At 50.2% G+C, this 20789-nt stretch overlaps 2 protein-coding genes across 13 annotated transcripts in view; one reads left to right on the top strand and one right to left on the bottom strand.

Annotated features, from left to right (window-relative positions):
• Positions 1-220: 220 nt before the first annotated feature.
• Positions 221-20789, top strand: part of PAX7 (paired box 7) — an 86677-nt gene continuing 66108 nt past the window's right edge. Inside the window, exons 1-6 of one of the 8 annotated variants that reach the window (XM_085509729.1) lie at positions 221-344; positions 517-591; positions 772-989; positions 2830-3065; positions 3630-3756; positions 4493-4627. In XM_085509729.1, the coding sequence (XP_085365855.1) occupies positions 905-989; positions 2830-3065; positions 3630-3756; positions 4493-4627 (583 nt within the window). In that variant the 5' untranslated portion in view covers positions 221-344; positions 517-591; positions 772-904. The other 7 variants (XM_085509728.1, XM_085509730.1, XM_015882285.3 and 4 more) reach the window with 7 other exon arrangements.
• Positions 12458-19489, bottom strand: LOC146759884 (uncharacterized). Of its 5 annotated transcripts, XM_085509732.1 has the most exons (5): positions 19155-19475; positions 17380-17520; positions 15848-15967; positions 13496-13607; positions 12458-13057 (listed from the first exon to the last, which is right to left on the bottom strand). In XM_085509732.1, the coding sequence occupies exons 1-4, from the start codon at positions 19279-19281 to the stop codon at positions 13537-13539; spliced, it is 459 nt and encodes a 152-aa protein (XP_085365858.1). In that variant the 5' UTR covers positions 19282-19475; the 3' UTR covers positions 12458-13057; positions 13496-13536. The 5 variants fall into 5 exon arrangements, 3 of the variants coding, with proteins under 3 accessions (XP_085365858.1, XP_085365857.1, XP_085365859.1); XR_014932101.1 differs by lacking the exons at positions 12458-13057; positions 19155-19475 and adding an exon at positions 17927-18203 and having other exon boundaries at positions 13429-13607; XM_085509731.1 differs by lacking the exon at positions 12458-13057 and having other exon boundaries at positions 13429-13607; positions 19155-19471.

Raw genomic sequence — 20789 nt, 5'->3', positions numbered from 1 at the left:
GGGTGAGGGGGTGGGGGGGAGGGAAAGGTGAGGGGGGGAAAAGGGGGAGAGCCCCGGCTTTCCATCAAAAGGAAGCCAAGCCTAGTAATGAATAATAGCGTATAACAAAATAACCCGAGCCCGTAGATTTGCCTGCGCGTTGGGAAGCTGCTGCCTCTTATTGGTCCCTCAGCCCCGGCGCGGTACCCCCTTCCCCGGTCATGAATAAAAGAAAGGGGCCGGAGCCTATCACAGCGCTGGGGCTCGTTCTATCCTCCCCACCGCCCCAAGTTGGGCTCTTTAACAACTTCCAAACCCTCCTCCCACCCATCCCCAAAGCACCAAAAAAAAATAAATAAAAAGAGGTAGGGGGGTGGGGGGGAGGATTGAGGGGGTGGCAAAAAATAAAGCAGCGATAAGAAAATAAGGGGAACAACTCAGCTTAAGGGGGGAAAAATCAGCTCCCTCTACGCCCCCCCATCCCTAAGCCCAACCCAGCACCGAGGCAACTTTGGATGTGTCTGTTTCTCCCTGCAGTCTGGGTTACATTCCTCCGGAGCGCCCGCTCAGGCCGGTTGTGACATAGCCCGAAAACTTTCCGAGGGATTTCTGGTGGGTGATTTCCCCCCCTCCCATCCCTTCACCACCCCCCAAACTCCCACCTCCCCCCCCCCTCCCATCATCATTTCACCCCCATCTCGTTATGATTATTCCGATGAGGATATATATATATTTTTTTTCACGGAGCAGTGATTTCTCCCTTGTTTGTTTGGGTGTTCCTTTTTTTAACAGCCGAGGGCTGGAAGACCACCGAAAACCTTCAGCCTCACGGGGATCACCGAGAGGAGAGACCGTAGATCTCTCGGCTCTCCCGGGGTTCGGGGGTGACCCCGCTCCGTACGGAGCCGCTCCGCCGCCCCCCGCTATGGCAGCGCTCCCCGGGACGGTACCGCGGATGATGCGCCCGGCGCCGGGGCAAAACTATCCCCGCACCGGCTTCCCTTTAGAAGGTAGGTATATATAGATTTATGTGTGTGTAATGGGGAGGGGGACACCCTCAAATGGGATGGATTTGAAGCCGGGGTGAGGTGAGCTGGGTGAGGATGGAGCTTAAAGCGGGGGGTCCTGTGCGGAGCATCGAACTTTGAGGGAGGTTGGAGCTCTTTTCCCACGTCGTGCCGTTCCCCGAGCAGCTGCGCCGCTTTGCTCTTTATTTTTCCTCCCGTTTCGAGTAGTTAAGTGCGGGTTTGAGCGGACAGGATCGCTCCTAGTTAGTACAACTACTATTATCATTTACCAAACTCAAAGGGTCCCGGCCCTATAGAGAAGGAAAGAAGGAAGAAGGCAAGAAAACCCGATTGTTTCCAACTTCTCCCCAGGAAAATAAAGCTAAACCCAGAGCTTTGGGGCTGGGAACAGATGCGGTGCTTCGTTCGGGGCGGCTTTGGCCGAGAAAAAGGGGGGGAAATGGGAGCTGTCACCTCGAGAAGTGTCATCTATGGGGATGACATCTCCACTCGCGGAGCAACCAACTTCCCCCCGTCTTCTTCTTTCCCTTTGTGCGTCCGCCCGCCTTATTATTTCTACCCAAAGCTGAGCGAGCGGATGATAATAATAATAAATTAAAGACCCCCAAAAATATATTAAAAATTAAATCAAAATTGGAGCTCTTTCCCCGCATTTATTAAAGAGGAGAATTTCATACAGACCGTGATCAAGTGGCGAAACTCAAAGCTGGGGAAAGCCACGCAGACTGCAAAACATACAAGCTGGGGGGATTTGCTGAAGTGCTTTTCTGTAGCAAATGAAGTAAAACAGACGGCAAGGGAAAGGATCAAAGGATTACAACAATATTTGCACAACATGACTGGGAATAATGAAAAGAGAGAGCGGGCGGCGGTTTTAGTACCTCTTGAATGTAAAATTGGCCACTCGAGTGTTATCTGTCGATAATGATATATCCAGGGAGTGCTGGCCAAGTGACTTTGAATTAGTGGTGCATGATTCTCGTTAAATCGCGAGGCAATTTCTGGAATCGACTTTTCTTTGTAAAGAGAAAATCACCCCGTCGGCCCCTCCAGCCTCGCTGCAAATTGCGCAGCTGAGTTCTTCCCTTCGTGGTTTTTTGCCGTTCCATTTTTCCTCTTCCTTCACCACCACCTCCCCCTTCCCCCCTTCCATCATCCCCCCTTAATTTCGAAGCCTGTGAAATCGTATTAATCTCTGAAATCTACAGCGGGAGACACCGACCCCGCAGGTGCTGCGCATCGCGGCTCCTCCGAACCCGTAGGAAGAAAACCTCGAGGGGATTTCGAGAGCCCGTTCCCAAAAAGTTTGGCCGCTATTAGAGAGACCCTCATTAATTCGGAGCGCGGAGCCCCTCATTGGAGACGCGGAGCCCTTCACTGGGAACGCGAAGCTCTTTAATGGGGACTCGGAGCCCCTTATTCGGAGCGAGGAGCGCTGCGCGCTTTAGGGGAAAGTGTGAACTTCCTTTCTTTTTTATCCTATTTGGCTTTGCTGGGAGGTTTGAAATCTTTTCCTCTTTCGGCTCCGGTTCAAAATATAGGTGTGAAATGGCCAAAAGACGCGCAGATCCGTAACCCCGAGGGGAGATGAGATGCGCGGCTCTTTCTATTTTCAACGCGAAAACTTTCCCCTATAGCAAAGGGCACCGCGGGGATACGGGATAACAGTTCCATGGGATGGGAGAGGTTTTCCCCTGGTTTTAGGTTGCACTGGTGAGGTGTAAATCTTTGGGATGAAAACTGGAAGTGTAGGGAGGGATGCGTGGAATTTTGACGGATTTTTTTGCCCTTTTTCACCTTATTTTCCCCCCCCCATTCTCAGTGTCCACCCCGCTGGGCCAGGGCCGAGTGAACCAACTCGGTGGGGTTTTCATCAACGGGCGCCCACTGCCCAACCACATCCGCCATAAGATCGTGGAAATGGCTCACCACGGGATCCGGCCCTGCGTGATCTCCCGGCAGCTGAGGGTCTCCCACGGCTGCGTGTCCAAAATCCTCTGCAGGTACCAAGAGACGGGCTCCATCCGGCCCGGGGCCATCGGGGGCAGCAAACCCAGGGTGAGTGCAATGTGGGGCCACGCTATGGGCCCGATAAACAGCGTTAGGAAGCAGTGGGGTTCTGGGGGGGGTGACTCTTATTTTGGGATGAGAGGGGGTGAATTTAGGGATGAATGAGGTTTCGAGCAAAGGTACGGTTTGCACAATCAAAAACAGCGCCGGGAAGCAGGATGGGAATAAATTAACGGGGTTTTCAGCATGCAACAAGTGGCAAGCATTCGTGCGTTTCCTTTGGTCCCGGTTTGTTTTAGGGTTTACACAGCCCCCCCAAAAATCATCCCTCGCACCCCTTCCCTCCTTCCATCTCTGGTTAAACCCGTCCTTGCTCTCTCCTTGTCCTCCGTCCACTTTAATTTTAAGGAGAACGAATGGAATCCACACCTGGGGGATTACATTATACCTCTTCCCAGCTTTATTTTCCTCCTTCCCACCCCTTGAATTCCACTTCTTTCTCCCAAAAAAACTATCAGCCTGGCTTAATTTTTCAATTAAAAGGGCTTTTTCTCTCTCCCCTTCCCTCTCTCTGCACACGCACGCACTGGTGGCCATTGACCACAAAAGCAGGTTGCGACTCCCGACGTGGAGAAGAAAATCGAGGAATACAAGAGGGAGAACCCTGGGATGTTCAGCTGGGAGATCCGGGACAGGCTGCTGAAGGATGGACACTGTGACCGCAGCACTGTGCCCTCAGGTGAGAAGGCAGCTTGGCCATAAGGCCAACCATGGTCCCAAAAAGGCATAGTTGTCTCCAGCATCCTCTTGCTCCTTGCTCTGCATGGGGAGGGATGCAAACCAGAGTAGTTTTCTTGAGTTATTCCAGCTCTATGGGGAGAACCAGGGGTCTCCAACCTGAGGACAGGATAGAGGGGATGTCAGCCCATGGATTGCTTATTGGGGATACACAGCGGTGCTTCCATTCATCCAGGAATGCCATCGCTCACTGAGATGTTGTACCCCAATGTTGAGTAGTGCAGAGTGTCTGGGTGTTTTTAGGTCCCGATTCCTTTGGCTCAGAGTTCTTCTCTGCTCCAGGGGAGCTCAGCCTGCTCTGCAGGGCACAGATCCCCAAAAGTAGGGTCCTGGGGAGGCTGAATCCAAACTTCTGAGCCTTTTGTGGTCCCATTGAGGGTGCAAGCCAAGAGCTGGGGGCATTTTCCCTACTACAAAGCAGGTGGGAACCCTGGGACATGCAACCCCATGAGTGTGGCCAGGTGTTTTTGGAGGGGTGATGAATGCATCCATCTTCAGGAACCCAAGTTAGCATCGCTCGGATGAACTGAGGGGTGTTTGGATGTGGTTGGCAGAGGGAATGGGTGTATAACTCTGGGAAGAGGCAGGTGCCCTTCATGTGTATGAGGCTCCAGCTTGGGTTCCCCTATGCGTTCCCAGGCAGCTTATACTTGCCTTCTTGTCTTTGACTGTCTGAGGTTTAGTGAGTTCGATTAGCCGTGTGCTACGCATCAAATTCGGGAAGAAAGAGGAAGAGGAGGACTGCGACAAGAAGGAGGAAGACGGGGAGAAGAAGGCCAAGCACAGCATAGATGGCATCCTGGGCGACAAAGGTAGAGGCGGCCACGCGTGCTCCAGGCTGGATTGGGGGGACCTTTAGGATAAGGGGAACCTTTGGGACATGGCCCACCACTTTAAGATGGGCAATAAGCAAGGGGTTGGCTGCAGAGCTATACAGTTGTCCTTTCCAAATACGACTGATGGCAGAGCCAAGGTGTGATGCTGCTGGGGCTGGTGGTACCCAGCCTTTGGGGTTGTGATGTTTTCTCATCCCTGTGAGGAAGAGTTGTCGGTGTTTTGCTTGCGGCCGCTCCAGATCAATTATTTATAAAGGGAGATGACTGAGGGGAGGCATCTCTGATTCCTAAATGAATTTGTTAAACAGATTTCTCTCCTGCTCTCTAAGTGGTCCCCTGAAACTCTGGCTGACAGTTGACCGATTTGGCCAATCAATATCAATTAGAGAGCACGGGATGCACGCTGCTGTGGGGCTGCAGTGAGAGCCACCAGCACCGGGCTCGGGGGGAAATAATAAATAGGGAAATAATAAATAGGGATAATAAAGCTGGGGCTGCTGGTGGAAAGCTTGAGGGCAGCTTGGTAGGGGGGGACCTGGTGACACCACCCGTGGTTGGCACTTGTCTCTTATTGGGGGTGGGGGGGAGAATTCAGGTTCTTCAGGCTCATGGTGCTGGATGGATGGGGGAGATGATTCCTCACCCCGCAGAGAAAAGAAGAGGGGAAAACGGTATTTTTAGAGCTAATAACCGAAGTTTGGCAATGAGGGTGTGTGAAACCAGTTTGAGGAACGGAAAGGAGGTATCGCTTTAGGCACAGAATGGTCGTATCAAAGAGCTCAGCCCTTTTTTGGGGAGGAAAGTGGTAATGACGAAGTCCCGTAGAAGAGCCTTAAGAACGGAGATTTTGCTATTCTTCCCTCCTCCCCCCCCAAAAATTGATGGCAAAATGGCGATGGTAGAGGCCTGACGGGTTGAACGGCACCGAGTTTGGGGTCGATTTGCCATATAGGCAACGGAGCTCCCAGATCACCGGGTGCGAAGCACGGAGATCCATTGCAAAGTTTCCCACTGGCTGCAAAGTCTCCCCAGTTGGGGACAATGAGGGGGAATATTGAAGTGAGGGGAATTTGGGGCATAGAGAAAAGCTTCTCCGTGTCACCATCAAACGTTGAAATGAAGGTGCACAAAAGGGGGTTCTTTAAGGATCCGATCTCTCTCTCCCTTTCTCTCTCTCTCCTTTTTTTTCCCCCTCCAACCTTGAAGATGAACTTCACTTACAAAGACCTTCGAGTCTATTGAAGCTTTATAAGCAAAAGATTCCCGGCTACAAAAGCAAACAGTGGAAGGGAAAAAAAAAGAAAGGGGGGGGGGGGGGGGGGGGAAGAAAGAAAGGGGGAAAAAAAGAAGGGGAAAAACCTTAGGCTGCCTTAAAAATGGAGTAAAGGGATGGGGGAGGGAGGGCTTCTCTATTCTCATTCAAAATTCGGCAAGGAGGAGAAAAAGTTCGGACAAAGGGCCAAGGAAGGGAAGAAAGGGAGATAAATTATTCAAAACTCCCTGCTGTTAGATAGTTTTGTAATATTATAGGACCGTCTGTTGGAAAAAAGGCGAGCCGTTGGACGTTGCAAAATGTTGCTTGTGATTTGGAAATAGGCGATGCTCATTTGCAAATCGGGGCCATTGTGTGAGGGGGAAAACTGCCCCCGCGTCACCGCGCGATGCGTAGGGTTTCATTTCGGGGAGATGGTTTTTCTCCGGCTCTCATCGCTCGGAAAAGAAATGATTTTTACACCACCGGATCGGTTCTTTTTAGTTATTTTCCTTCCTATTTTTTCCTCTCTTAAAAAAAAAGCCCCCAAACGAACAGCGGGGTTGTTTGGGGAACCCGCTTTGAGTCGAGCGCTAATTTGGGCTGATTCCCTTTTGCCGCAGCCAGCGGAGCGCCCATTCCCGGAGATAAATCACTACTGATGGGCTGTTGGGCTCTCGTTCGTTTTATTTTCGCCTTTTTCTGAGTGGATTTCGGGGGGGAAATGCCGTCTAAAAACGCGTTTCTTTTGCGGCGCTGCCGAAATAGCGCGCAGCGCTGAAGCCGGGTGCGGGGCTGGCTGCGCTCCGATCGGAGCAATGAGAAAAGAACAGCGATAATAACGACCGCCATCAATATAGAGCAAAGTTTCTAACAGCCCCAATTAAGATAATTAACGAGCGGTCAGTACGTAAAGCGCTGCGAGGCGGTGTTTTGCTATTCTTTCTTCTTCCTTTTAGAGCCGGGAAGAACGATATCACTTAGAGATCAATTCCCATTTACCCCGGCAAGTTTGATATTAAATATATAGATGTGTGTATATATATACATATAAACGTATTGCTGGCACTTGTTCCCAGTTCCGCGTCGGATGAATGTATTTATCTCTTTTATTTCCCCCCTCTATTTCCCCCCCCTATTTTTTAAGGGCATTTTCATGATGATTGCGGACTGGGAGGGGGAGAAAAAGGAGAGGGGGAAACTTTGTTTTGGCCTTTTTCCTCCTGCCAAACGCCTTTGCTCCATTTGCGGGTTCTCCTCGCGGGGAGCCGGAGGAAGACAGCCCTAAATGCTCTCTCTTTTTAAGTGTTAAAGAAAGCTTCCACCCTGCGCCTGTTTCTTTCTATCGTCTGCTTGGCATTTAATAATGTTAAGACTTATTAGAGCTGGTAATGAAAACTGTGGCTGTTGAATAGGGAGCTGTGTTGGAGAAGGGTGTAATAGCTCCAAGGCATGCTAAGAAATGTATTTATCCCCAATCAGTACTCACTCTCTGAGTTCCCAGCACAAACGTTAAGTTGAAGGGTTTTAAGGCAGATTAAATTGAGCCTTTATTTCTTTGCACTTTCATCTTTAAACGGCTCACTCCAGCTAGCCCTGGGCATATATTCATGAGGCTTCACTGTATTTTTTTTTTTCTATCCTTGTTAAGAGCGAGTTATTATTATTATTATTTTGGTTGTTGTTATTTATTGTGACTGGTTGGGGTTTATTAGGGAGGGTCACTCGTGGGTGATGCGTTCCTTTGGTTCACCCCACAACCGGACACGCGAGATGGAGTCGTGGGGTGAACGGGGAAACGATCCCCCCCCCATCTCCCCTAAATTTAAGGGGTGCTGAGGATGGTGCCCACCCTTTGGACGAGGCCTCGTATTAATTACAAGCAGATGTGGGGCGGTGGGTGATGGGGAAGGCATGGGAGGAAGGGGATGAGCTCCAGCGAAGGAATGACCCCCCCCTGCATGTCACTTTACGGCCACGGGTGTCCCGCTTGGGGCTGTTGTGCTGAAATAAGGTGGGAATGGCCGCAGGGTTTGGGATCAGGGCGGTGGGGATGGACAGGTAGCTTTGCGTTATTACGCATTATTATTTATTACGCCTTATAGTTATTTATTTATACGATTTATTTTAATTATTATTTTTAATCGCTTATCGCGGCGCTTTTATGACTTCAATCTTGGTTTTTTATTATTTATTTATGACTCATCACTGTTTCGCATCCCTTCCCCAACCCACCCCCCCATCCCGCTTTATTTCTGTACTCCTCTTTATGGCGCACGGGGCACCAATGGTTACAACACTCTGTTTCCCACCCCCCCCCAGTGGAAATAATGCGAGGGGTTGGGATGGGATCGGTAAACCCGGTTGGAAGAGGTGGACACAGCGCAGCATTTAATTGTATTGGGGTTTTGGAAGCGTGAACAGGTGTGACCCTCCCCTATGCCACCCCCCCCCCCCCCCCAGAGGTGTTAATGATTTAATGTGATAGCAGTCCCTGGTGTAGTTTAGGGGTTCTTTTTTTGGGGGGGATGTTCGGGTCCTGCCAAATTGAATTAAATACGGGGGAGTGGATATGGGAAAAATAGAAGGGGGGGGGATCAGCCCCTCGCTGCCACACCTGGGAAGAGGCTTTGTCCCTAAGAGCCGGGGGGTGGGTGGGGGAGTTCGGGTCCATTTATCAGCAAACAATCTGCATCGTTGTAAAACCAACAAGCGCTTTCTCTGTCAATGTATGTTTAGGGGGGAAATGGGGGGGAACAGACACTTCATCAAATCAAGGGATTACGAAAGGTTGGCAATCTAATCAAACAGAGACCAGGCGGGATTTGTGAGTGTTGCGAGTGGGATCAGCTCTAATAATGGGGGGCAGGAAAGAGATAGGGTAGTGTCAAGCAATTCATTGGCTTTAGGCTCAGTTATTCTGTGCATATTTCAGGGAGAGAGAGAGAGGAGAGGGGAGGGAAAAGGGAAAAGAAATACAGGGAGAGGGAGAAGGGAGGGGGGGTTGGATGTGAGCACACACGGAGCTTACATGTCACAAAAAAAGCTGAGACAAATGAGGTACAACAATAAACACAGATAACAATTACAAAGGCAAACAGTGGCTTTTGGGAACAAGTAGCTGCAGAACCTGGTCTACATAAACAAAGTAGGCAAATGTTTGCAAGATAAACTCCTTCCTAAATCGAGTGTGACGGGAAGGAGAGAAGAGAGGAGGAGAGATAAGGTTTGAGGGGGGAATGAACGAGTATAATCTAATACAAGACGTCTTAAAAAACAAACTTAAGACAAGGATGCGGGGAGAGAGGTTCAATTATACAGTGGGAAGTGAAATAATATAAGGGAGATGTTTGTGATCCAGGGGTTGTTTGGGTTTTCTGCGTCCCCTCCCCTTCTTTTTGGCGGTGGGTGGGGAGAAGAATGGGTTGAATTGTAGAAAAAGGGAAAAGAAAAAGGGGAATGTGGGTACGGGGAAGAGAGGGGGGGTTCGGCTCAGCAGGAAGGGGAAGGAAATACAAGGCAGCCATAATAATCTCTAATTTGAAGGTGAATGGTAGATTAGGTGATACGCTGGGAGGGATAGGAAGCGGCTATGGGGGGAGATGGATGCCGTGATAGAGGAGGGCAGGAAGGAAGCTGGAAGGTATATATTTCTAATCCCGGGGTTTTGGTGGTAATTGGGGTAGGAGAGATGGAGCGGAGCGGGGAGGCTGCGGGGCTGATGTGCCATCCAGGTGTGTTTCCCACCCCCCCCAAAACCAAAACGCTCCCGACGCCCAGAAGGAGTTTAAGGCGGTGTTGGGGTTTATTCTCTGTTTTCTATCTGGATCTCGGCAAATGAGAATTGTATATAAGAGGGGAGAGACGTGTCTGCAGTGTGGTTAAAGGAATTAGATATTTACCAGTTTGAAATAAGCCTGGTTATAGGAAAAAAAAAGAGGGAGAGAGAGAGAGACACTGAAAAGATGAGACGGGAGAACACTTCAAACGAATTCATCATCTGGAGTGGTGAAGGGGAGATTTAGAGACAGTATTGGGAAGTTATTTAGATATTAATAACATATTTTCCTGAGGCGTCAGGAGTGCCTCCATACGCACTTTTTTCTCGCAGCTATTTGGCTGGGTGAAATATGGGAGACCCAAATGTTGGGAAGAGATAACACAATCAGCCTAGCCCTGGTCCTGTGACTGCATCATAGCATTAAACCCGGATTAACCTCCCCTTTCTCCCCCTCCTCCATTCCAACCCCCCCCTCCCCAACACACCCACCCTTACCCCCCCACCCCCCCCAAGAGAAGCTTTCCAAATTTTTCAGGGGAATTTACATGGCAGGATTTTAAAGCACATATAACACTAGCCTTAAAGCTGTAAGGTACTTACTCGAGCATTAGGGTAAAGCGGGGGGGGGGGGGGAAGGGGGGGGAGAAGAAGCATCTTTCTGAAAATTACGTTTCCTACAAAAGAAAGAAGCAAATAAGGGACCCTCTTAAGACCTGAGCTTTGGAGATATTATATATTTATAGAGACTATTCTTAAAATAAAAAAGGCAGCCCGTTTCTATCAGCTGCCACATAACTCTTCTCTCCACCAATGGCCTTTAAATTGTCTTTTCTCCCAACCCCAGCCTTTTCTTTTTTTCCTCTTCTTCTTCTTTGATTTAAGCTGAACTTCATCTCGGTTTGGACTCTTTCACTTTTCTTTCTTTTTATTATTAGTATTTTTTCTTTTTCCTTTTTGTTTTGGATGAGTTGTGTGTAAGAAGATGCTGGGATGGGGACAGCGATAAGGACGCGGCTCCGAGCTGCCGGCCGGGCCTTGGTGGCACCGCTCCCCATCCGATGTGTGCTCAGAGGATGGGGGGGTCCTTTAAAGGAAGGGGGGGGGGGGGTTACTTCTCATCCCATCCATCCCAAAGCAGTCCGGAATAAGAAGTAAAGCACCGCCGAAGCGCAGGTGCGGTTGAGCAGCTCGGTTCGGGATGGGGATGCTGTGGAGCCAGGAGGGAGATCTGCTGCATCCCCCAATCCCCTCATCTTCCTCATCTTCATCCCCATCCTCCTCCTCGGCTCATCCCGCCCCGGGGCTGGAGCTGAGCTGGCCACAAAAGAAACGAGATGTCAGCTAATGCTTGGTTATAAAGACATTTGTCACCGGGAGTTGGGGAGAAACGGGGAAAGGACGGGGTTGGATTTGGGGCTTTTTCAGGCAGAACGGGGCTCATGGAGAGGGGTCGGGGCTGCGCAGAGGGAGTGGAGGAGAGAAAAAGTAGGTGAGGAAAAGTAGAGGCAGCTTGAGGAAATTGAGAAGCTTATAGTCTTTGATCCTTGGATGCTTTTCCTTATCAGAAACATTTGTGGTGACACCGGTACAAAGGAAGTTCATCATATTACAGACTGTTCGGGCTGCTCGCAGGAATCACTGTCTATTAATTAGCAGGCGCTCTGTCTTGTGGGACATAGGAGATCTGAGGCTGCACATTACTTGCTTGGATGGCTCTGGGTCCTGTGATGAATTGTCGCAAAGACTCTGTAGGGTCTGCGGGGGAAGAAGGGGGGGGACCCTGGGCTCGTTCCTGAGCTGTATGGCAGTGCTATAGGGGAAGGGTCCCCCAGCTCTGTGCTGCTCCAAGGGCAGCTGAGCTCATCCCTTCTGTGTGACCGTGCCTGAGGTTTGGGGCTCGGGGTGATGAAATGGAGCAAAGCGCTTGTTTGTTTAAAAAGTAGATGTTTATATTAACGCCGATAATGACGATAAGAACTCGTTTTCACCTGTCGAGTCTTCCTGGAGATGGAAATTGAGGCTTTCCCTTCATGCAAAGGCAGGACTCAAGGGATGCTTCCTTGCTCACCTCCACCTGCCCGAGAAAAGCAGTCAAAGGGCTTGAAAAACAGAATTAAAAGCAAAAAGGCTTTTATTTATTTACTTTTTTTCCCTTTCGGAGGGGAAAAAAACAAATAATTGGCATTCAAAAAAGAGGGTCGAGCTTCCTATTGAGGGAGGAATGGAAAACCCGCAGGGCGGCTTTGGGGTCGCGGTGTGAGGGTGACACGGAAGGCACGAAGGGATGCTCAGAGGTGCGAGGGGGGAGATCCGATCCCTTTGCCCCCCGCCCCCGGGGCTCTCTGGAAGGCAGAGGAAACCCTTCTTGGTTTTCACTCTTCTCTGGGCTTTCTTTTTTCTTTCTGTCTTTTTTTTTTTCCCTTCCCCTTTGCTTGTTGTTGCTGTTGCTAAAATTGGAAGGAAGCACTTTGCCTGACCCTAAAAGAGTGGGGTTGGGGGCACGGCTGTTTGCAAGGCTCCCGCTCGGGGTAGGTGGGGAGGGAAGGGAAGAGAAGGGGAGGGGGGGGGGGGGGGGGTTGGGGGACGACACCCGGCAGCCTTCAGCCTTCAGTGGCTTCTTTGTCCCGAGCCCCTAAAGATCGAGGATCAAAGTGACCCGGTGGCTTCTTTAAACGGGAGAAAGAGGAGGGGGAAACGGCGAGCTGCGAGGCTGCGTCCCCGCGGAGAGACGGCTGTCCCCAAAGTGTGTGTGTATATGGAGGGGGGGGTGACATCCCATCCGACAGCCCCTATAGCGTTCCTGGGGGGCTGCCAACCCCCCCCCGCTGTACCGCTATAGGGATGGGGACAGAGCCGCGACGGGAGACGGGAGTTGTGGCAGCGCTGTGTCCCCGGTGATGTCCCCTTTTATTGGGAGGGGGGAGGCTCGGAAAAACGTAATTTTCCTTTCTTTTGAGGAAATGGAAAAGGGAAGGGAATGGGGATCTACCCCTGACCCACTACCGTTTCCATTCGCACCCAAACCTCGTGGGTGCAAAAGTCCGAAGAGACAGCATTTGTGTCATCTATTTCTTTTCCCCGTTCCCATTATGGGGACGAATCGATTTGCATATTTATTGGGAATTAAAGGAGTGAGGGAGAGAGGAAAGTTGACTCGACGGGATCGGTGTGGACGAGAAGCGCGTTCCGAGTAACTTCAGGCTCTCGGGTTTATTTCTCGCCTCGCCTGAAGTTTGCAGAAGTGGCCTTAAATCCCATAAAACTCACTTGAAACTGTGGGATTTGGGTCCCATCAGCCCAAGCGGAGCCCAGGGTGGCTCCTTCATACAGCCCACGGTTGCGTTCTTTTGCGTTTTGAAGTGTAGAAACGTCTCTAAAAGGAGAGGTTGAACGCACAAAGGACACTTGGATGTCGAGGGATATTGAGGGGACAGTCATGTTTAAATTCCCTACAATTGTTTCCAGCACATTTGATTGCTCGGAAAGAGAAAGAAACACTGACATGAATAGGAATGGGGGGTAGGGGGGGAACCTTTGTATGGTGTAAATTATCCGAGAGAGGGCAGATAGCCGGAGCTGCTGGTGATTCTAAGGGACCATATAGACGGCCACGTATTTAGGGAAAGCCGGCATTATTTTTAATAGGGATTCCTTATTTAGAAACTTCATTCTTTTCGGTTCTTCCCCCCCCACCCCCCAACTTCTCGACGAGCGTTTGATGTTAAATAGCAGCAAATTGAGCTATTTGAAGCCGCATTTCTTGGTTTATTTATTTATTTTCGGGTGGAGAACGTGAATTTTCTCTTCGTACCTCGTTGCTCTGCTGCTTTTTTTTCCTGGAGTTTCCCCCCCTTAATCTCCTTCCAGCCACAATCCATCCCTTGTGCTTGTGGATCGCAGCGGGTAAACTGTAATTTCCACTCCTGGAATTGAAAAGGAGGGGAAAAAGTTGGAGCCTTTGACAAACGCTTTCGTTTATAAAACAAAATATCCCGTTCCTCTCTCTCTTTACCTCCCCGTTCAGCGGAGGGAAGGACGGCGCAACCCCAGATTAAGACACGTCTAAAGGACGAGGAGATCGAGTTAAATCCAAGCGATGTTCCGGGGGAGGGGGGGGAGTTATGTATTTATACTGTCAAAGCTTCTCAAGAGAAAATGGGCAGAGGTGAACAGTGCAGAGATGGACAATCTTCCCCATTAGCGCTCGGCAGCAGCGCCTCTGCAAACCTCCGTTATGGAGAAAACGCAGCGCTTGTTGCTGGTAATAACATCACTTCAGCGCTAAGCACGGATCTGCTTTGGCTTTCCAAGCAATCAAAGGTCCCCAACGGAGGAACCCCCCCTCCAGTGGGGTTCCCAAAGGGTTCCCACCCGATTCTTTTCCCCCCTTCAATGTTCTCCTTCGGGAAGGGAAAAAGAAAACGGAGCCGAACCCCGGCTGCTGCGACTTCGTGACTTTTCTCTCCAATTTTAAGCAATATTGGATCATTTAAACTCTTTTACCCCCTCTTCCCCCCAGTCCTTTTATGACGGTATTTTTTCTCACTCTGTTTTCTCCCCTTAACCTCCTCTTTTTTTTTTCTCTCTCTCTCTCTGTCCGCCTTTCATTTGAAGCGAGGCTTTACAGCTTGCTACACTTTCTAAGTGCATCAATAGCCACTTTAGAAATACAAACAACTTTTAAAGATAAAATAACCAAACCAGAATGGGACTTTCAATGGGGGAATAGTTGTTGTCCTTTACCATGGAGTGTGCAGCCGCCTCTGCCTAATCCAGCTTTCATTTTCACCGACAAATGCCAAGAATCTATATCTGTCTCCCAACCCCTCGGGAGCTTGATTACACGACAAAAGGCTGCCATTATCCGCAGGAGAAAACAGGGAGGGGACACGGGGGCTCGGGCCTCTGAGGATGAGGGCATCTCCAAACTATTGACTTAGTGGATGAAGTCAAGAGCAAACACGCTGAGATCTAAAGGGGGGAAGGCAGGGGGCGGGGGGAGAAAGAACGGAGGAAAAGGAGCAGCAGAAAGTCCTTGGAAGTAGCGGGGATATCAGCCCTTTCGGGGATATCAGCCCTTTAGGGGATATCAGCCCTTTCGGGGATATCAGCCCTTTGGGGAAAGGCTTTTTCTCTCCTTCCCCGAGCAGGTTAGCTTAGGAAATCTTTCTGATTCCCAATGATTTCCCCCGCACCCCATCACCACCTTTGCCCATTTCCTCGTCTCCTCTCAGGGAGGCTGATTTTTCAGCCTCGCTCATTTCTTTTTTCCCCCTCCCCATGGGGAATTTGGGTCTTTCCCCACCGAACAGATGAGGAGAAACCCAACCTCGAGGGTGCTGAAGCGACCGGACTTCTCTTTTCCCCACTAAAACGGGGACAGACCGGGTCAAGGTCGAACTCCGAGGGTTGGGAATGGAAATAGGAACGGCCCGAAACCCACCCGCGGAGCCCTGGAAGGAGAAGTCACCCCGAGCCGACTCTTTTTAGGTTTAACTCGCTGCGTTTTGCATGACTGCCTCATTAACCACCGCTGTGCGGGGATTTACGGACCGGGCTCATCCCGGCCCGTCGTGGACAAAAGTTATTTCAACCCTATCTGTAATTTATCTGGGTCACCTAGGGAGAAATCCTCCGGGCGAGGAGAGTCCTAGGAGCAGCACCAAAGGAGTCCCACCGCCCTTAATTACTCTTTAATCAACCTAACGCTGTGGTCCCTTTTAAGAGCTGCCTTTGGTGCAAGGGCTGCGTTTAAACATCTGCTTTCTGGCCGGGTTTGGGGGAGCCAAAAAAACCTGTGCGAGCTTAAGGGATTTAAAGGTGTGAGCTGTGTATCGAGCTGGGCACTGCGAGAGTCCCTTTAGCTGCAGCCACAGAAGAATTAAACAAAGGGAGAGGGCGGTGGGGGTAACCTGGAGGCTCCCATTTAAACTACAAAAGCGCCCAGGGAGCTTAAATTCACCTTTTAGGCGAGTTTATCTCCGCGGGTGGAGGAACGAGGATGCTCGCAGGATCCCATCTCCAAGCTGAGCAGCTCAGCTTCAGATTTATCCTGGCTTTTTGGGGTTTTCTCTATGCAGAAACACCCAGCTGGGTATTGCTTTTTTTCCCCCCTTTATTTTTGCTTTCCCCTTATATAGAAAAACCCGGGGGATCTGCTGACCTGGGCTCCCGGCTTTCCTCCCTGATTCTTTAGCCCTTAGCTTGGGTTTGGGGAAGCTGCACGGGATCCCCTCTCTTTGCGGTCCTGCGGACACTTCGGTGTCTGGCATGGAAAGAGCAGCTGCTCGGAAAGAGAATAAGTATTAGAAGCAAGAGAAATCCTCGTAATCTTGGGACGTATATAATCTACGTCGCCCTGAATCCCAAAAGGCAGCGGGCCCGTCTCTCTGATTTATTTTTATGCTAGCCTAGTTTGCATCCCAAAGAAGTAAACTGCTATTTTTAACCACTGGTTTAAAGCTTAATTAAAAGCCCCTAAACTGATTGTTTTGAAAATTGATTTAGAGGAATTGCCCCAGGGCTGAGACGCTATCTAAGCCAAGTTGCAGTCCCAGAGCTCGCAGTGGTGTCTGAATCGTTAACCCCGCAGAGCCGGGAGTCGCCGGGACTGGATGACACATGGGGCTGGCCGGACTCCTTGCACCCTCTGCAAAGAAAGGTCCTTTGTTAGCCCCGGCTACTGGTTTGCTCGGGTGGATCTCCGCTGGTTTCCTGGCGTTCCGAGGTTTAATTGAATTAAGGCAAGCTCGGAGATGCTGGTGACATCGGGACGGGAGAGCTCTGCCTTTCATATGCTGGAGGGGAATGTGGCTGGATCGGGGGACGTGGAATTTGGGGACGGGACCTCGCCATTCGATCGAAGGGAGCTTTACCTGCTAGAAAAAAGACCGGGTGGGAGATGGAAGTTGGTTGAAGGCAGGGGGGCTGCGGAAGGGAAGTGGCATTTCGGCCCCTTAATTAGATGTAAACAAGAATAGGGACGGAGCTCCATGGTCAGACAACTTGATTGTTAAGGGATTAACACCTAAGTAAACCAATAAAGGCTCTGCGGGGCTGGTGAGAAGGCTGCGGGCCAGGCAAGCCCGGCACACTAATGGGTTCCCCCCGGCACGACCCACCCCAAAACGGCCCTCTCCTCCCTGCAAGCGACTTTAGGAGCCCGGTTTTAAGGTTATTAGCCAAGGCACGAGTTATTTTTTGCTGCCTGGGCTCCTTGGAAAGCCCCCTTCGGGATGCTTTAAGGTGAGGAGCCTCTCACTACCGGCACCCATCGTCCTAATTAATCAGGTGTATAAATGAACTGGAAGGGAATGTCCACGCATGGGGCTGAACACCTCCCGTGCATCCACACGTAAATAGGACCGTCCCTTTTGCACTGCAGCTTCCTTGAACCCTTTCCCTGGCCTTCCTTGGTAATAATTAAATAGAAATCCTTCAAAGCCAGCTCGAGTGAAACACTCCTGGGCGTAGCTCTCCAGGTTGGCCTCCAACCGGGCTTTTGTGGTGGTTTCTTTTCCCCCCACTTCACCCTCGTTTGGTATTTTCCCCCTCCCTTCTCTCTCCGGCCAGACTTGGAGTAGATGGAGGAGTTTAACCTTTGGAAAGTCAGGTCTGGCCTTAAGTGATGCTGTACCTGTAAGCCTAATTTTCATGGCTTTCTTGCCAGGGTGGATTTGGGTTTGAGAGAGGTACCTGAAAGACTCAGAGTCAAACTGAGTTCAATAACTTTGCTCGGTTTTGTTTTCCTCCATCTCCTCAGCTTCCAGTGGTCTCTTTGCTCGGCTGGCAGGGCTCTAATATCGGAGCACTCTAGGGTGTGAGTATTTCTTCCTCCTGATTGCAAATAACCGAAAGATTAGCACCAGCAGCTGTTTGGAATTGGAACAATAGAGAGACCTAGGAAGTGGAGAAATTGAAAAAGGAGAACCCCCCCCACCAACCCCCCCCTTAATCACCCAGCTCAAAGTTCACGAAGTCAGACTGCATGACTTAACATGACCTCCACCTCGGCTTCACAGGGCTGTTTACTTATATGAAGGTTGATGGGGGGAGAGACAAAAAGGGAAAGGGGGGTGGGGGGGAAGGAAAATAGCCAGGCGTTTAATGCAATTTCCAATAGAAATGAGAGGTTATTATGGGACCGGACGGCTCCGTTTGGTCTCTCTCAGCGCTGCAACCCTTTGCCCTGTGGGATGGGTTTAGGGGAGACCCTCTCCTTGCCCCTCAGAAGGTGAATTACCTCTTCCCTTTAGCTGCGGAGGGGTGAGTGCAAGTCCCTATCCGCCCCGGGAACCCATAGCTCTGTTCTGGGCTATGGGGCTGAGGAGGGGGTTCAGCTTTGGGGCAGAGATTTGGGGTTTCTGCAGGCCTTGTGCCGGCTGGTGAAGTGTGAGAGCGGCTGAGCTGTCAGGCAGGGTTTGAATGGGATCTCCTAATGGATTTGACTCGGAAATCTCGACTTGACCAGTTTTTTCCTCTTTAAAACAAACTCATTAAACTTGTCAACACTCATTAGGGCCTTAAAACGCTGAACTGGAGTCACTGGGGAGAGCGGTTGGTGGGGGGCTGCCTTGGGAAGGAGGTGGGGAGGGGGCAACCCAGCAGCTCCTCCGAGCTTGCGGGGATTTGCGGGGCGGGAGAAGGGGGAAAATAACCCCCTGCAGGGAAAATAAACGCCTTAAAAGAGAAATCAAGGGAGGAGAGAGGGAGCCGGCACGGGGATGGGGCCGGACTTTGCGTTGGTGCTTGGAAATAGGGGAAATCTCCGTGTTCCCCCCCCCCAGCTCCGGGGTTGCCTACAAAAGACGGGGCGGGAGGTTTGGTATTCCCCGAAGAAATCATCGTTAGCTGCGATTTGAGCTTTGTTTTGGGAGGGGTTTGAGGGGGGGTTGTATCTGCTCGGCTGTGATTTCTGCAGTTGCCGGGAGAAGGTGGAACTCGGGGGAAAGGTTCGAGCCAGCTTTCAGCCCTAAATCCTCTGGAAATGAGCCTGGGCTCCGAAATTCCTCCCCCAATCCCCCTACCCCAAATATTTTGAGAGCTGTAAAATGAGGCGGAGATCGTCTTAATTCTGTCGGCAGGACGAGAATTGCTTTCGGGTGTGCGTGTGTGTGTGTGTGTGCGCGCAATTAAACGTTGCGCATTTCTCCGTCTCTTGAATGGAGGTTTTGTTTGGGGTTATTCTGATGCTTTTCAAGCCTCGCTTCTCCTTTAAGGGGTAAGAGAAAAAAAAAAACACACCCCCACCTCTATTAAAAAACAAAACAAAACCCCCAAAAAAACCTTCGAGACCTTCTGTTATTCCCCTCTCTGAGAATGAGAACATCAGCTATTCAAGCGTATTGATGAACTCCCCCAAAAAGTTTATTAAGAGAAGCGAAAACAAAAGGACTAAAGGCCGCAGGCAACTGGACAGACAGTTTATAAACTAAGGTCCCATTGTCCCCCCGAGGCAGATGCATGAATACCTCTGAATGGGTCCCTTTGGAGTGACAAGATCAAGCCAGACAACAGCATGTTAAAAGGAAGGAGCGCTGTTTCTCTTTCTCCAGCCGAAAGATCTGCTCCCCCTACTCCTCCTGCATTAATGTACATCTGCAGGGGGAGGAATAAATAGCTCCTTAGGATCTGCGCCGCTCAGGGTTTTTATTCTTCCACCCCCAGCACTGGCTCTTTGCACCATATGCTCCAGATCAGCCTCCTTTCTCCGCAGCCTCCAGCCAGGCAGTCGCCTAAAATGATCCCCAGCCATTGCAAACTTTCTTCTCTCCCTTTTCTCCCCTCCTCCTTTCCTTCCCTCTGCCGCTGTTAAAATCGCGATTTACGGCCTTTTTGCCTAGGAGATCCCTCGTGGTCAATTAGGTTTGCACAGAGCAATTTAACTAATAGGCTCTGATGGATTATTATTATTATTATTATTATTATTATTATTATTATTATTATTATTATTATTATTATTATTATTACTATTTTACCTTGGGATATTAGCCCTGTGCTCTCAGGACACGCCATAGAGGGGGCCAACCTGGTAGAATCTTGAAGCCAAAGCCCAAACCTGCCTTAATTAAATGAACAACCGATTAATTAAAAGTCCTGAAATTGATAGCAGACCTTCCCTGGGCTCTGCTGCCCATGTCACCATTGGTGTGGGTTCCCTCCTGGCTCCAGCTTCCTTGTTATGGAGATGAGGATGAGAGATGGTTGGGTCATACTGAGCAGCTCTGGTTTCCTTTCCTTGCAGATCTCACAGCAAACCCCACAAGGGCCCATTTTGCCCAGGTTTGCTAAGGTTCAGTCGGAAAAGTTTTCAGAGTATTAATGTGTGTTTGAAGCTTTATGATGTTGGGTTATTTCATTGCCTGGATGGTGGGAAAAGAGGGAAAGAGCAAATTTCGCATCACTTTGCCCCTCAAATCACTTCTAGAGGTGCAGATGGCAACTAAATGCACAGGGCACAAGCCTGAATGCAGAGATTTATGCAGCCCAGTGGTGCTGACCTTCCCACCCCAGATTTGGGGCTTGGAAGGTCTCCCCTGCCCCTGTTGTCAGATTGGGAGCTGCTGGTGAGCCCTGCCAGCTGGGAACATCTCATCCCAATGGGGCTGGTAAGTGCCGTGATGGATCGGTCCAGTGTGTCCCTAGTGATGGAGGGGCCATATGCCTGTTTGCACGCTCCTAACAAGAGGCAGCTCTGAGTGTTGAGTTGGGAGGTCAAGCGATGATAATAATAATAAAATTACCCCTCTCCCCCCCTTCCCAGCCTCACTTTCCCCTCTGCAGTGGAAGATTTGCTCTTTCATGGCTGACTAAAGCCAAACTCCCCTCAGAGGGGTTAAGTGACACCCGCTAACCTGTATTTAGTGCTGTCCTGGATAGGTGACCTGAATGTAGGCTGAGCCACAAAGGCAAAACCAATCTATAAACTGAAATAGCTGCGGGGAGAAGACACTGAACAAACATCTAAAATACAAATCTAAAACAGCAGAAGTGATTCTCTGTTGGGGAAATACCTGTTTCGTCAGCTTGGGCAGCAGTATCCAAAGAGCAGTAGGAAGTTGGAGAGGCAAGTTTCCCTATATCCAGACGTGGTTCAGAGGTGGCAA

Source organism: Coturnix japonica, chromosome 9 (assembly GCF_054131305.1).
Source record: "Coturnix japonica strain WE chromosome 9, WE-NBRP24, whole genome shotgun sequence".
Taxonomy (NCBI): Eukaryota; Metazoa; Chordata; class Aves; order Galliformes; family Phasianidae; genus Coturnix; species Coturnix japonica.
This window is presented reverse-complemented; position numbering and strand designations above follow the sequence as displayed.

Bases quoted from the DNA above. Each gene is read 5' to 3' on its own strand.
- LOC146759884 (XM_085509732.1), bottom strand. From the start codon at position 19,281: ATGTACATTAATGCAGGAGGAGTAGGGGGAGCAGATCTTTCGGCTGGA. The intron at 15,968-17,379 runs GTACCTCTCTCA...CTTTCCGAGCAG, and splicing joins TTTGACTCTGAGTCTTTCAG to CTGCTCTTTCCATGCCAGAC. The intron at 13,608-15,847 runs GTCAGCAGATCC...TTTCAATTCCAG, and splicing joins GAGGAAAGCCGGGAGCCCAG to GAGTGGAAATTACAGTTTAC.